Genomic DNA, 15130 nt, shown 5'->3' on the forward strand with positions numbered 1-15130 from the left:
TAGTTGAGAGGTGGAGAGGGAGGGAGGGAGAGAGCGTGTACAGGTGTCATAACTCATGTGAAGATCAGAGAGCGACTTCCAGGGCTTGAATCTCCCTCCCTGTGGGCTCCAGGGATTGGACTGAAGTTGTCAGGCTTGGCAAGTGCCTCTGCCCACTGCCCTTTAAGAGTCTGCATGGAATGTTCATGCCATTTCTTGAGGAATGGTTCTCAGAGGGGTGGTGATGTCCTTTTGAAAGGACTTGAAGAAAACAAACGTGATTTTATCCTAAAAGGACAGAGCAAAACCAACTGCCTATAAAGGGGAATTGATGCATTTCAAAGTAAAATCTAGCTGCTTTGGGTTTATGACCGTTTTGAAATCTGTTGTAAATTTGGGATCTGATGTGGTTTGATTCTTTTAGTATGTCTTACAGCCTGAGGAAGTACTGTACATGCTGATCTGTAAATCTCATTGGTCCTTATTATTGGTCCATTCGTTTCTTTTGGATATCATTTTAGAAATCTAAAATATTGTTTCTATATTATCACTTGTGTGTGTGAGTGAAGCTGTGTACCATGTCATCATGTGTGGAAATAAGATGACTTTTTCAGGTTATGGTCCTCTCTCCTAGTGCTTTTACCTGTGAGTCATTTGCTGGTTTGTATGTTATTTTTACACTAAAATCTGTAGACAGCATCTTGAAATATTCCATAGTAATCTTTCACCTTTATGTATGTCTAAGTTGTTTTATTTCTTTTCCTAAGGATAATCGCTTTTCTTTCTTCCTACATTTGTTTTTTATTCTTGGGGGAAAATATATATCACAACCAATTTATAAAATTTCTTTGGTGAGAACAGGAGGATTTAATCAACATTTTAAACATCTGTGAGATAGTAAAAAAACAAAAATGATCAAGCCTTTTTTGGAATTCTATTTTAAGTTGTGGTAGATTTTCATTATTAGGAGTTTGTTAAAGAGGTTGATACATGGATCTCTTTCTCTTTTTTTTTTTGTAATTAGATTGTAGCTAGGATTTGGGAGGTTGGAAGGGATGGCTTTCTGTTTAAAACTCCAAGCATAGGAAGAAGTATTTGATAAAACATCAGTCTTGTTCTTTTGTTTGAGTTTCCTCTTTGCCATCCTGAAGATTTTAAGACCAGCGTGTGAATGTGACAGATCCACACTCATGTCACTTTCATTCCAGCAGGGGAAGCAGGTGGCATATCTGGTGGAGGACTATGAAGAAGCAATTTCAGGGTTTACAGAGTGGCTGGGCCTCCTAGTGACTTCTCTGCTTCAACATGTTCAGATGGCCCAGTGCCCTCATTTTCTCTACTGTCACTTGGGTTAGAATGGGTTGGCACATGTCTTGAATGCTAGCACTTGGGAGGCAGAGGCAGGTGAATCTCTTTGAGTTTAAGGCCAGCCTGGTCTATCTAGTGAGTTCCAGGACAGCCAGAGCTACATGGCTGTAGTTCTGTAGTTCTGACCCTGTCTTGAAAAAAAAATTAAAAAAAGAAGGAAGGAAGGAAGGAAGGAAGGAAGGAAGGAAGGAAGGAAGGAAGGAAGGAAGGAAGGAAGGAAGGAAGGAAGGAAGGAAGGAAGGAGAAAGAAAGAAGGAAAGGAAAGAAAGAAAGAGAAAGAAGAGAGAGAAAGCAAGCAAGCTACGGTTTGTCTTTGGCTTCTTTGTCCCACAGTCAGTCAGTCCTAAAGCTGTGCCACTTACCTCTGTGATTTCAGGTATCTCTGGCCCACTTCTTACACTTCTTGTAGCCATGTAAGCGGCCTCACAGCCTTCAGTGTGGACTTCATCAGGCCCATCAGCTGTGAGGCCAGCAGCATGCTGGCTGATGCTCTCAAGTGAAAGCTGCCTCCACCCGTGCTTGGAGACAACACGTGTTCTCTGTGCTGCCTCTGGCAGTTCACTTTTGCCCCTCCTTGCTCATGCCCTATTCTGCGGCAGCAGCGGACACTTGCATTTCCTCTGCTTCTCATGTGCTCTGTCACACGTGCTGGCGCTTTCTAGCTTTTTCTTCTCTGTCTCATTTCAAGAATAGCTGACCTTTGAGGCTGTGCTCAGACATCACTTCCACAGACCTTCCACCTTTGGCTGGGTAGGGATGCCCTCCTTAGTGCTTCACTTTGTAGCATTTCTCTCTCTCCCTTTACTATGTGGTGTTCTAAACCTCTGTAGTGTGTCCATGGTTCTGGTTAAATTGTGGAGCCCTCATGGCAGGTTGTTGGTCCTGTTGCTATGTGTGTGGAGAACATTCAGTGAATGCAGTAGCTTTTAAAAACATGAAAATAATTGGTTGTGGAAAGCAGGTGGCTAGTCACAAATCATGTTCCTGTAACTTTTAATTCATAGACAGTGTAAAGAATGAGCCATTAACTGGGCCTGATGGTGCAGGCTTACAGTCCTAGGTATGCTGGAGGCTAGTGAGGGCAATGAAGATGCAAGTTTAAGGTTTAGAGAAGATCACAAGTTCAAGGCCAGCCTAAGCTATTGCATGAGTTCAAAGCCAGCCTAGGCAACTTAGTGAGATTGTCTCAGAAAGAAAAATAAAAAGCAGGCTAGGGATGTAGCTTAGTGATAGAACACTTGCCCAACATGTGTGAAACATGAGATTCAATCTCCAGTACACTACAAAAATGGAAGACAGAGAATAACCCAATCACAGGTTAGATTATTGGAATGTTATCTGAGAATTCATATTAAAAAATTAGTTCATCATTTTGGAGAGTTTTATTTTGAGCAGAAGGATGGAGTGGAAATGGTTGGGGTGCCATTCTACCAAGCTATTTTGCTTTTTCTGTTATGAGTCCCCTCTCCATGTTGTTTCTTGCCCTGTGCGTCTGTCCTCAGTGCTTTCCTGTGCTAGTCTCTCACAGGACCAGTTCTTCCTGCATGATTTTCCCCTCTTCCTTGGTCGCTTATGACTTTGCCTCTTGAGTATCAGATTTGTGTGTCCAGTTGCTCTTTGGATAGCTGTGTCACTGGATACACCAAACTTAACCTGTCTTACGCAGAAACTATTCTCCCTCTCCTCATGTCTTTCCATCTCCTATAGCATTGTCTCTGTGGAGGGCACCGATGACCCTGTTGTTGAGCCATAGTCCTGGCCATTAATGCTCACAGTTCCTGAGCTGCTACTTCTTGAGGATGCTGTCTTCTAACTATAGGTCAGATCAACCTACTTTGCTCCCTCTTCTCTGCCACCATCCTATTCTGACACAGTTTAGGAGCGATCCTCTAAGATGCGTGGCCTTTTGTTCAGTGACCTCAGGGTAATTCTAGTATGGCTTTCAGGTGTGTCCAATCTTTTATCTTGATCTTGTCATCTACAAAGTTCATAGTCAAGAATCAGGCAATTGAGGGGCGTGTGTGTATGTGTGTGTGCATGCACATGTGTGTGTATTTATATGTATATGTATATAAAGTATATTTACATTACATTGTTTTTGGTTGGATTGATTGCTAGTCTGGGGTGTAAGCAGCCTGTAGGCCGTGGGTCAGATGTGCCTAGCAGGCTGCTGTTACCAGTATCTTATTTTTAATTTATCTTCGCAATTGTTTCTTCAATGTGGGTCTTGTTTTTTAGTTTTGCTATTCTTTGAACTGAGGCTACTCTCTCCTAAGCCTCTTATTTTTAAGATTTTATTTTCCAGCTTAAATTATGCATCTATGTGATGTGTGGAATATGCAGAGGAATGCAGTACCTGCGGAGGCCAGAGGAGGGAGCCGGATCCTGAGAGCTGGAGTTCCATCTAGCTGGTTGTGAACAGTGTAGTGTGGAGCCTGAGAACCAAAGTCAGGTCCTTTGTACAGGCAGTGCCTGTTGTTAACCGTGGAGCCATCTTCCCAGCAACTCTCAACCCTCTTCATGTGAATTCTTAATTGTCTTTCAGCTGCTGGTTGAATAGTATTTCTTTCAAGGTCCTCGAATGTCACGTCAGTTTTGTGTTGCCTTAGGATTTTATGGTGCTGTGTCACAGCCTTCGGCCATACTTGAGTCTCTGGTGGAACTGTATATTACACGAGGGCCAGGGGTAGTCTGTGTCCAGTGACCAGAGGAAACCTAGTGCCTAACATGGAAGTTAGACTATGACACAAAGTCATTACATTTTTTCTTGGTAATTTTAAAAAATTTAACTAAAATATAATTATATCATTACCTCCTTTCCTTTTCTTCCTCTACCCCTTCCCTTGCCTTTTCTCTCTTAACATCTATACCCCTACTCTTACTCTCTCAATTTATGACCTCTTTTTCTTTTTTCTTCGATTATTATTGTTATGTACATAAACACATGCGCGTGCGCACACACACGCTCACAGCCTGTTGAGTTTGTCTAGTGTTGCTTTTATGTATGTGATTTTAGGGCTGATCATTTTATATTGGATCGCCAATTAGGGAACTCATCCCTGGGGAAGACTAATTTTCCCTTTCCCAGGAGTCATTAATTGCCTGTAGTTCCTTGTCTAGGGGTGGGACCCCTTGAGATTTGCCTTTTTCACTTTAGTGTGTTTCTTAGTGTTGTCATTGTCTAGGTCTTGTTTAGGCAGCCATATTGTTATATTGTCATGAATGTAGCTTCCTGCCATTTCTATGAGACACAAATCGCAACAGACTCTTAATCATTCTACTTTCTCTTTAGCATGTTCCTGACTATTAGGTATAATTGTGTCCTTGGGGATAGGCACCCCACCATTGATTGTTCTCTGTATCTTGGCCAGGTGTGATTTTCTGTGATGCTCTCCATCTGCTACAAAGAAAGGCTTCTTTGAGGGGAGGCAAGGGCTATACCTACCCGGCAAGGAGGGCTTGTGAACCCCATAACTTTTTCTAACGCGTCAGTTATTTAAGGGGATAACACATTTACTCTTACAGCTTACTTTTTTGAGACTCATTTCTTAGGATAAGCTCATTCTGATAGGTGGGTGAATCCATAGCAGAGCCTTTGTTCAGAACAAGTGTCTCTGTTCCCTAAGGAGGAGAGGGCACTTCATAAGAAAACAGGTCTGCAGGGCTAATTCAGTGAGCTGCTGCTTTGTCCTAGCCCTGTATGCCTGTGCACCTGACAGAAATGGATACTGACAATTTTTGCTTCAAGAATATAGCTACTCAGTTTTGTCCAATATGTATTTTATTTCCTAGTATATAAAAACTGTGTTTCACTTTTAATTTTAAAGTTTTATTTAACTTTATCCTTATGACTATTTCGACCACATGTATTCATGTATGTATACTGCATACATTTCTGGTGTATACAGAGGTCAGAAGGTGTTGGATCTCATAGATTTATACATGCTTGCGAGCCACCATTGGGCTGGCAATCAGACGTTGATTCTCTGCAAAAGCAGTGAGTGTGTTTTAACCACTGAGCCAATTCTGCAGCTCAAATGCTTGTGCTCAGTAAGGAATTTGATTCTGGAGTAGGACTTGTAATGTTTCACATCTAGCTGACTTTACTGCTTTTCTTTGTTTGTTTCTTAAATGTTTACTTTTATTAGTTTTTTTTAAACAGGGTCTCTCTACATAGATTTTGCTGTCCAGTAACTCACTGTGTAGACCAGGCCAGCCTTGAACTCATCTGCCTCTGGCTCCCAAGTGCTTGGATGGTATGCACTGCTATGACTGGCTTTGCGATTTTTAAATTAAATTTTATTTACTTATTTTTTTTGTCTGTATGTAGGTGTGTAGGGTTTGTACATGTCACAGCATGCATCTGGAAGTCAGGACAACTTGTGGGAGTCAGTTCTTTTCTTCTGCCATATGAGTACTGCAATTAAACCCAGATACTTAGGTTTGGGGCCAGACATATATATCTGCTGAGCCATCTGACCAGCCTTCTTACTGTTTTGTTTTTTTAAATGTTGGCCAAGATATATCACTTCTGGGCCTTAGCTTCCACCCATGTTAAGTGAGAGTTTTAGTAGGATCTTTCTTAGGTGGTGATGTGGGGAGGAGTGGAGGGAATCATGAATGCAGAATCCTTGATGTGGTTCCTGCAGCATACTAGCAGCTCTGCGGGCATCTGCAGTCTTTCTGGTTTTAAAAAGATCACAGTTTCTTAGATGAAAAATAAAGTGTGGGAGGTCATTAAACCATTAGTGTTTATCAAAGCAACTGAGTCCTTGAGTTTCTCTCAACTGAAAAACACATGGAAACCTCAGAAGAAGTTAGACTTTTGGTGTACTGTCCCCAAGAATACTAATCTTCAAATTCGAAGCCAAGATCACGTTATTTCTGAATGTGTCCACTAGAAAGAGTTAGAGGTGTATTTTGAATGTACCTTTTATCCTTCTTGTTAAAACTGAGAAAGTACAGAAAACCCCCAAAGAATGGAGTTTTCTGGTTTCTACAAAGGTTGTTTTCATCTTTTACAATAATTTTAAATCAAGAAACCGTTAAGGTTAGCATAGTCAAATAAACTAACTAGCATTTTAGTAGAAAGAATTCATACTGAACTGTGTGTTTCAGTGTGAGAGTGTATAAGTATGAATGTATGTGTGCGTTCTCAGCCTTTTTGTGTCCTGCATGGAAATGTAGTGTTCTGAAGTACCTGCTCATCTGTTTGCTTTTTTGCTACTGGGTCTGAAAGATCTTTCCTTTACCATAACATTACTCAAATCTGTGCTACTCACAAACCCAGCATCAGTTAGTGCAGTCAGTGTTCGGATTCACTTCATCTCCACTGAGGTAGGATGAGACCTCAGTGTTGGAGAACCCGTCTGTGTAAAAGATCAGAAATGACTAATGTTCCTTTAGTGATATGGTTCCTTTTGCCTTATGGGATTAGTAACCGTAAAGAGAGTCAGCACAATACTGAGTCTTCTCTCAGATTATATTAAATTGATGTAATCTATTTCTGTGCAAATGTGATAAATGAAGATTATAAGAAAGAAAGAGAAAGAAAGAATAAGAACCAGTGTAATCTGATGTAACAAGCCCATTTGTTTTTGAGCAGAGCTGACTTCTTTGAAGATGAGGCGGTCGAGCAGATTTTGAAGTACAATCCATGGTGGAATGATGTACACGCAGAAATGATGGCCTCTTTGGGAAAGAGCCAAGAGCAAGGAGCTGATGCTGCATTAGGTAAGAAACTCAGAATTACATCATTTATGATGTTAAAATTCTTGTCATTGTGCCAGACCACTGCCTTTCATGTTGTGTGGCATATGATTTTCATTGTCTTTCGTTGTGAAAATGGGATTTTTGGACCCACTTCTGCCTCATGTTTACTCTTCTCTGCTGGGAAATTTGAACTGTAAGGCACCATAGAATTCCACACTAAGTTATTTAGCTTGTATGGGAAATTCTTACGAAGTAATTCTTACCTTATACTAGTGAAAACCTCTTAAGTTCTTAATTATTTATTTTTAGTAAATCTAGGATATTGACACATTCAACATCTATAGTTGCTTGAGAGGTATAAGTGAGCCTCTCTGCTGAGGACACACGGGTCTGAGGAAGGGAGACCCAGGCTCATTCTGTCACTCTACTGCACGTTGGATGTGGCCGCCTCAGTTTATTCACAGGTTGTGCTATGGGGAAGCCAGCATGGCTGTCTTCCCATTGTAGCTTCCAGAGCATGGTAAAACAGTTTGTACTAGAGAACACTGAGGTGAGGATCTTTCAAGCCATAAGAGATGACTGTGAACAAAAGCATTACCCAGAGTCCTTTCTTGGGTGCATATGCTCTCATCATTGGCTCTAACCCAAGCTGGTTGTTCTAAGTCTGTATAGTAGAGTCATGATGGTTTCAGTTAGATCAGAGCAGGAGTTCCACGTTATCGGATAGGGTGATTTGGCTTTTCCTTACATACTAAAATTAAATTTCAGCATTTAATGAAAGAAATATGTAGGTAAGAAGATACATTCTGAAGAATATTAAATGGAACATACATTTTCCTTCCTTAATTATGAAATTAAATATAAATTAATTTCAAATTAATTTATTTTTGTGTTGACCATCAAACCCCACTTTACCCATGAGCTGTATTTCTAGCCTGGATCTGTTTAAAGTACAGACACCACATCTAAATATTTTTTTTTTAAGATGCTGTACAGAAAAGGTGTTGTGTCTGTGTTCTTGCCATCTTTTGCTTTGGATTATAGTGTAAGTTGGAAATCTTCCATGTGAGCATTCACAGATCACTCAACTTTTCTTGTGTATGGAAATCACTGGCTACTGTCCTTGGCAGTGTTTCTTCATGATTGGAGAACATTTGGGCTCTACTAATGGAAGTCATTTGGGGTTTGGTTTACTGCTCTCACTGGTAGTACAGCAGCCTTTTTTACACTCAGTCTGACTGAAGTAGCTACTGTCTCTTCTGCATCAACTCCTAAAAATCGTCTTCAAGTGGTCCAGTTACCTGCTGTCCACTCTTTTTAGCATGGGCTATAGTGATTATTATATAATAGCTATTAAGTAATATTTAGTGTTTTTATGGTTAAGCTTTGTAGAGTTTAGTTAATTTTTACCAGAGTGAAAATTGCCATTGTAACTCGAATCTAGACTATTGGTTATGAGCATGGATACATGTGTCATTGTTTTCAGTGCATTCTGTGGTCGTATTTGATATGTGCTTAAGAAGCCTTTAGACACCTTCCCCAGCTAATAGACTTTCAGATGTAGCATTGCTGACTCCATTTGGGCAGTCAACGATAATATGTTAAGTAGGCCTCAAGGTCACAAAGGTCAGCTCACAAAGGTCAGCTGCTTTCCCATTTCAGCAGTGTTTTAGCAAGGTAAGCTGTTGGCTCCGTAGTTGAGTTTTCTCGCCACCAGAGTGAGCTAGTTGCCCAAAAAATCAGAAGAAGGCCTTCCCTTTGATCTCAGTTGTAGCTTGCTCTCCTTTAATAAATGGCAGTCTGTTCTGAGACCAGTTCTCCATGTCAGCAGTCCTTTGAGTTAGGTCTTCTGTAATTTAGCAGATTGAGCCAGTGCTCTGTCCTTCTAACCACTGCCTTCTTACCCTTTATCTGACCCGTGGCTTGTAGCCAAGCTGGTGGTTCAGGCAGTCAGTCTGCTTAGCCATTATGGTGATTCATTCTAAAAGTCACCTTTTAAAACATGAAGGGTATGTGATGTGAGGTGGAAGAACTTGAGCTGTGTTAGCAGAAAGGACCTCTTCTATTATGTCAGGTGTAAGGTTAAGTACAGGCGGGACATGGCTGACCGTGAGGCTTGCATTTAACTTCTCTGTTCTCTGCCAGTCGAGTGCGCAGCCTTGGGTTGCTGTGGAAATCCTCTGCTTCCCTCAGAGCTGCCATCAGGATTGAATGAGCGGTATTGGGGAAAGCTTACATTGTGAGTGTTAGAGATTATTGTTAGTGACTGAACTGAATGGCGGGAGAGCCAGGAATGGAATGACTTCTCTGTCAAATTGCCATTTTGGTGTATTTTACAAATCTTTAGTGGAAAGTTCCTTGTTAATGAGCTTTTTCTTTTATTTTATTCTGATTTAAATATGTGAGACACTCAGAACTGGAGGAAGGAACTGAAGTGTGTTGAACTACGATAAAATAGGGAGAAAAGAAATAAAGCAAGAACTGGCTTTACAGTTCTGTTTACCTTGGTAAACATGCTGCTGCCATGTTTCTTGCGTCCTCCAGAAGCATCTCTGCCCTTCTCTGCTGCCTGGCCTTCCTGCTTTGTGTTACACAGTGAGATGTTGCCATTTAGATAGGATAATGCAGTTGGAAGGGGTGCGTCTTGGAGTCATCCTTCATCATTCTATGGTAGCCTGCTTTGTTTGTTTTGAGTGCTAGATATGCTATAGGAGGTAAACTTTTCTGCTGTGTTTCCTTGGGTAGTGACTTTGGTCCTATTTATTGGAACCCAGAATTATAGCAGGGAAACTGTTGTTAACATCTTCAGCTTTATGAAGATCCAGATTTTCCTCCCCAAAGACTTATGAATGGCAGTGCTAAATGCTGTGCTCCCTCAGAGCTCCGGTTTCACGAGGATGGACTCACCATATTTCCCAAGTTGTCTTTCCGTGGTTAAAATCAGCCCAAGAGTCTTGGCACATAATTGCTTGTTATGACACTACATAACATTTACAGTCTATGAACTTCCTTGCAGGGCCATCCTGTTTGGCTCCAGTGAGCCCTTGAGTGTTTGAGGAGATAACTGGTAGTGTCAGCTTTAAAAGTGGTAGCATGGCAGGGCTGCTGCCCACTTAGCTAAAGGCTTGAATGCAACACAGCTTCTTGATCTGTTTCCAGTGCACGCACGATGTAATAGACAGAGATGTGTTACTCAGGGAGCCAGATTATGGATGACTGAATCACTGATCTGGACAAGACAGGGATGTTTGGGAGGGGGATTTAAAGAGGAAAAGAAGGTTTAAAAGTAACAAAATCAGAAGGAAGCAAGCATTGCACCAACATTTTTCCATCTTCCTGGGACTCGTTTACAGATCTCAAACATAGCTGTGAGGTGCTAATGGCCCTTGGCCATTTGTTTTAATGTTTGGGCACTAGTGTCTCCTTCCACCCTTTTGAGCTGGCTTTTGTTTCACTAAAGATTATTTTTAGGAGTGTAATTGTCTAAAATGTCGTGAGCTCTGAGCTAAGTCACGCAGGTGTTGCTAGCACTGCATCTATAGGTATTTCCTGTGTTGCTGCTGGGTTAAACCTAATTGTGTGCAGATTCCCCCAAGTTCCCCTTCAGGATGGGATTCACAGCCTAGATTAATTGGGCTTTAGGGAGCTGAGACTTTTGCTTTCTCTAGTGATGTCCTCTAGACATTTGTTGTGTATCCTCTGATTCTTTTGACTTGATCAAATATAAAATGTATTTATGCTACAAAAGCCAAAGATGGAACCTAGAAATTCTCAGGAAAAACAATGGTATTTTAAGAAAAGACCAGTGGTGACTAGCATCTGTAAATTCAAGAGGAAAGTCAGGTAGGCTTTCCTCTGCTGTACCACTAAAAGCGGTCTATAATGTGAAGATATTCTTCCATGTGTGGATTGTAACTTTGGAGCTTACAATACTGAGGGTAACTTTTTTCAGTATGTGAAATGGGTATCATTACTTAAGAAGAGAGACATGACTGTATAAGAGCCGATGTGTTTAAAAACAGTTCTGGGCATGCTTACTCTGATTCAAGAGTTATGTGGACACGGAGGTCTTTATTAGTCAACCAGGGTATAAAGGCTTTTCTCTAGTGATAATATCACTGTGAACACCTGGTACTTTCCTATTAGCTAAATTAATGACTGTCTGGAAAACTGCGCTTTAGGGAATCCTGGCTCAAATCTTCTTGCTAAATGCAAGGTCTTAAATACTTTGTCAGGTGTATTTTCTTCATGTATTGAGTTTGTTTCTTCATGTAGCTGCTTCTTTAAGTTGAATCATTCACTATTTTATTTAAATAAAGGCATCTTTAGAGAAGTCATCTAATGAGGCAAACAATGCTCAGTTATCTGTCTTATTTTATTTTTAAATATTGTTTTCTAAAGAATGCTTTATGTGATACATACCTATGTTTTATTTTTAAAAATACATATTCCTTAACCATCATGGTCAACAAATTAAATGAGTTATCAAAATTATTTGTCATTTGTGGAAGTCATGCATTTCTTCCCTTTTTGTATAGATTGGTTAACATGGTTGAAAAATTATCTAAATATATTTCAGAACTTTTTTTTTTTTTGGCAATGAGTGCATTTTCATGAGTAAAAGGAGTGCTTGTTCTGCTAATTTCAGTGTGTTTAAGGTTTTGTCCCCCACCCCCAGAGGATAGGCTGGAAAAATTTTAAACAAGTGGAACAGTCATGTTAAACTTGAGTTCATACAAGAGGGCAGAAGTGAGTTTGGAAATTTACGTATAAAAAGGGCTATGGCAGTCAGCCTTCTATTACTGTAACAGAATATCTGAGAAAGTCAACCACAAAGAAGGAAAGGTTTGCTTTGGTTCATGACTTTATTCCATGATTCCTATATTTCTGGGCCTGTGGTGAGTCAGAAAGATCATAGCAGAAGCTCACGGAAGCCATTCATCTATAGCCAGGATGTGAAAGAGATTAGAAAGGTCTGGGTTCTTACTATACTCTTCAAGGTCACCCCCAGTGATCTGTGTCCTCCCATTTGGCTTCACCCTAAAGATTCCACTATATCACAGTCCAACCATAGACTGGATAACAGAGCCTTTATTTACATCATGGGCTTATGGGGAACACTTACCCAAATTAATGCAAGAGCTGATATCATTTTATATGATTATAGTCTTCTGAATTTTGTCAATGTGATGAATAGGAGGACAGTCTTGTTGAGCTAAGACACAAAGAGACTGGGCAGCTGTATGTCTGTCAGGAGAATGGTTTGGGAATATTAAAAGGCAGCCTGATAATTTTTAGTCTCTGGATAAGGCAGCATAGAGCCATATATCTTTTTATGACTCTTCTTTTAGTAAGAAGCCTCCTTGACTTACAGCTGAGCAAATCACATCTGCTAGTGACTGGGATTCCTTTCTTTCCTTGCAGCTGGGTGTAACTGTGTGCTTGAGTGCTGGCTGATGAGACATAATGATAAGTAGACTTTCTGGATCCCTTTTTTAGAAAGGTGCTTGCCATCCTCCTCCTACTTTCTGCTTTAGAAGATGATATAAACCTAGAGCAGCTATCTTGGATATGTGTAGAAAGACATTCTATGCAGGGAGCCAGTGTCCACTAGGCCCCATCCTTTTTCCAGGGTAGTAGAGTGAGGGGAACTTGGATTTTTCCTAAGCTCTTATTCTTCTGCTCTCAGGGGCTTTTCATTGTAACAGCTTATCCTGTCTTTACTTGTGCATTGCAAGTCATTCTGACATTATTTTTATATGAAGCATCAGAATTGGAAGCAGGGCTACTCTTCTAGTAGAATGAAAAACTTTTTAAGTTAATTTAAAAGTGACTGATAAGAGATAGAAAAAATTACTAGTTTGTAAGAGGAGAGATCAGGTGTACTTTAGAGATAGCCAAATTGGCAGTGTCACCCACGTCATGCTGGTTTTGGCAGCATGAAGGATGGAAGGGTAAGGGGATCATGGATTCTTCTCCTGTGGTTTTAGAGAGCCATTGAGGCCAGGCAACATGTGGCTGGGGAGTCCCTGCAAGGCTGTGAGAGGACATTGTGTAAAGTTGTGAAACTGAAGCCTGGGTTGTGTTAGAGACCTCAAGATGTTAAGAGTGCCAACCTGGGATATCTGCTATGAAGAGCTGCATACTGGGAGTGAAACCAGTCTGTGTTGGTTTGAATGGGAATGACCCTTGTAACCAGTCTGTGTTGGTTTGAATGGGAATGACCCTTGTAGGCTCATATGTTTGAATACTTGGTTCCCAGTTGGTACAGTCATTTGGAAAGGGTTAGGAGATGTGGCCTTGGTAGAGGATGTGTGTCATTAGGAATGGGCTTTGGGGTTTTGAAAGACTCATTTCATTCCCAGTTAGCCCTCTCTGCTTCCTGCTTAGTGATCAAGTTGTGAGTGCCCAGCTGTTCCTGCTGCCATGCCTTTGCCATCTTTGATTCTAACCCTCTGAAACAGTAAGCCCAATTAAATGCTTTCTTTCATAAGTTGTCTTGGTCATGGTGTTTTATCATAGCAATAGAAAAGTAACTAAGACACACCCCAGGCTGGAGGAACAGAGCTTTGACACTAGACATGGAGCTACAGGATTTGAAGGTTATCCTGCTGGGTTCCAGCCTTACTTTGGTTTGGTATTTCCTCATGGCCACATTCCTCCCTTTTGGGATAGTAATGCATGATCTCTGCCATTTTATGTTGGAAGTATGTCATTTGCTTTTTTATTTTACAGGGGTTACAGTTAAGAGATTGCCTTGTCTCAGAAGAGCCCTTGAACTTTGGATCTTTGAACAATGTTGTGAAAGACTTTGAGGGCTTTTGAAGTTGGGCTAAATGTATTTTTTATGGCCATGAGTATGTGCTGATGATTTGAATGAGAAATATCCTGTGTAGGCTGGGGTGTGTGGACACTTGTTTCCGAGTTGGTGGAGTTAACTGGGGAGATTTAGGAGAACCTAGAGGTAGGCTTTTAGAGTTTTATAATCTCACCCACTTCTAGTTGTCTTTCTTTGCTTGCTGCTTGTAGTTGAAATGTGAGTGCTCAGCTTTTTGTTCTGTTGCCATGCTTGCCCCTGCTTGCTGCCATACATCCCAGCTCCCTGCCATGATCGACTCTTACCTTTTAGAACCGTGAGCCAAATAGACTCTTCCTTCTCTAAGTTACTTTTGGTCATGGTGTTGTATGATAGCAACAGAAAAGTAACTAATCCAGTCATGTTTTGCATATAATAGCTAGAAACTGAACGGTTTGTGTTTTTAAATTACCCCTTCTGATTGTTCTGTAGATAAAGTCTTTTACTTTGTATGGTGTTGAGAACTAATAATGTTAGTATGAGACTGAATTGAAAAGCATGTTACATGATCTTTCTGTAACTACAAAATGATTTCATGGTGGGCCTGGAGAGCTAGCTCAGTAGGTAAAGTGCTTGCCATATAAGTGGAAGGCACTGAATTTGGATCTCCCACCACACACACACACACACACACACACACACACACACACACACACACACAAAATACAGTGCTGGCTGAATGTGATAACCCACCTGCAATCCTAGAAACAAGAGACAGAACATCCTAGAGCAAGCTGGCTAGCTAGACTAGCTGAATTGGTGAGCTCCAGGCTCACTAATAGGTGGAAAGCATGGAGAAAAATAGCTGATGCCAACTGCAGGCCTCCACATGCACACACACACACACACACAAATACACCCACACATAAAACATGTATTTATACATCATAAAATAAAAACATGAAGACAGTTGTTTTTCTTTTTTTTTTTAAAGACAGTATTAAGAGGTGCATGGTATGAGAGCAGGAGAGCTGCCCCTGCCCCTTGCCGACTACAGCATTGGGTGAGCTGAAGCAGTGCCAGAGAACTCGCCCTGGTGGTGCATGTGTGTGTGAGAAAGCTGGCAGGCTAATCAACTCAGCTACCTCTCAGGCCTAGATCCAGGGCTTTGAGTTGGCCCAGCCCAACATCTACCACATCTATGATCTGCTGGAGCGAATGAAAAGGCTGGTCCTGAAGATCCAAAGCTGTAGGCTCTCATGACACAGGACAGCG

At 41.0% G+C, this 15130-nt stretch overlaps 1 protein-coding gene across 2 annotated transcripts in view; it reads left to right on the top strand.

Moving 5' to 3' along the window:
• Shq1 (SHQ1, H/ACA ribonucleoprotein assembly factor) overlaps positions 1–15130 on the top strand; it is a 98085-nt gene that overhangs the window by 19262 nt on the left and 63693 nt on the right. For both annotated transcript variants that reach the window (XM_055628660.1, XM_055628659.1), the window contains exon 6: positions 6953–7080. In XM_055628660.1, the coding sequence (XP_055484635.1) occupies positions 6953–7080 (128 nt within the window). The remainder of the gene's footprint in view (positions 1–6952; positions 7081–15130) is intronic.

The sequence above is a fragment of the Psammomys obesus genome, unplaced genomic scaffold (assembly GCF_907164565.1).
Source record: "Psammomys obesus unplaced genomic scaffold, mPsaObe1.curated_primary_1811, whole genome shotgun sequence".
NCBI classification, from domain to species: domain Eukaryota; kingdom Metazoa; phylum Chordata; class Mammalia; order Rodentia; family Muridae; genus Psammomys; species Psammomys obesus.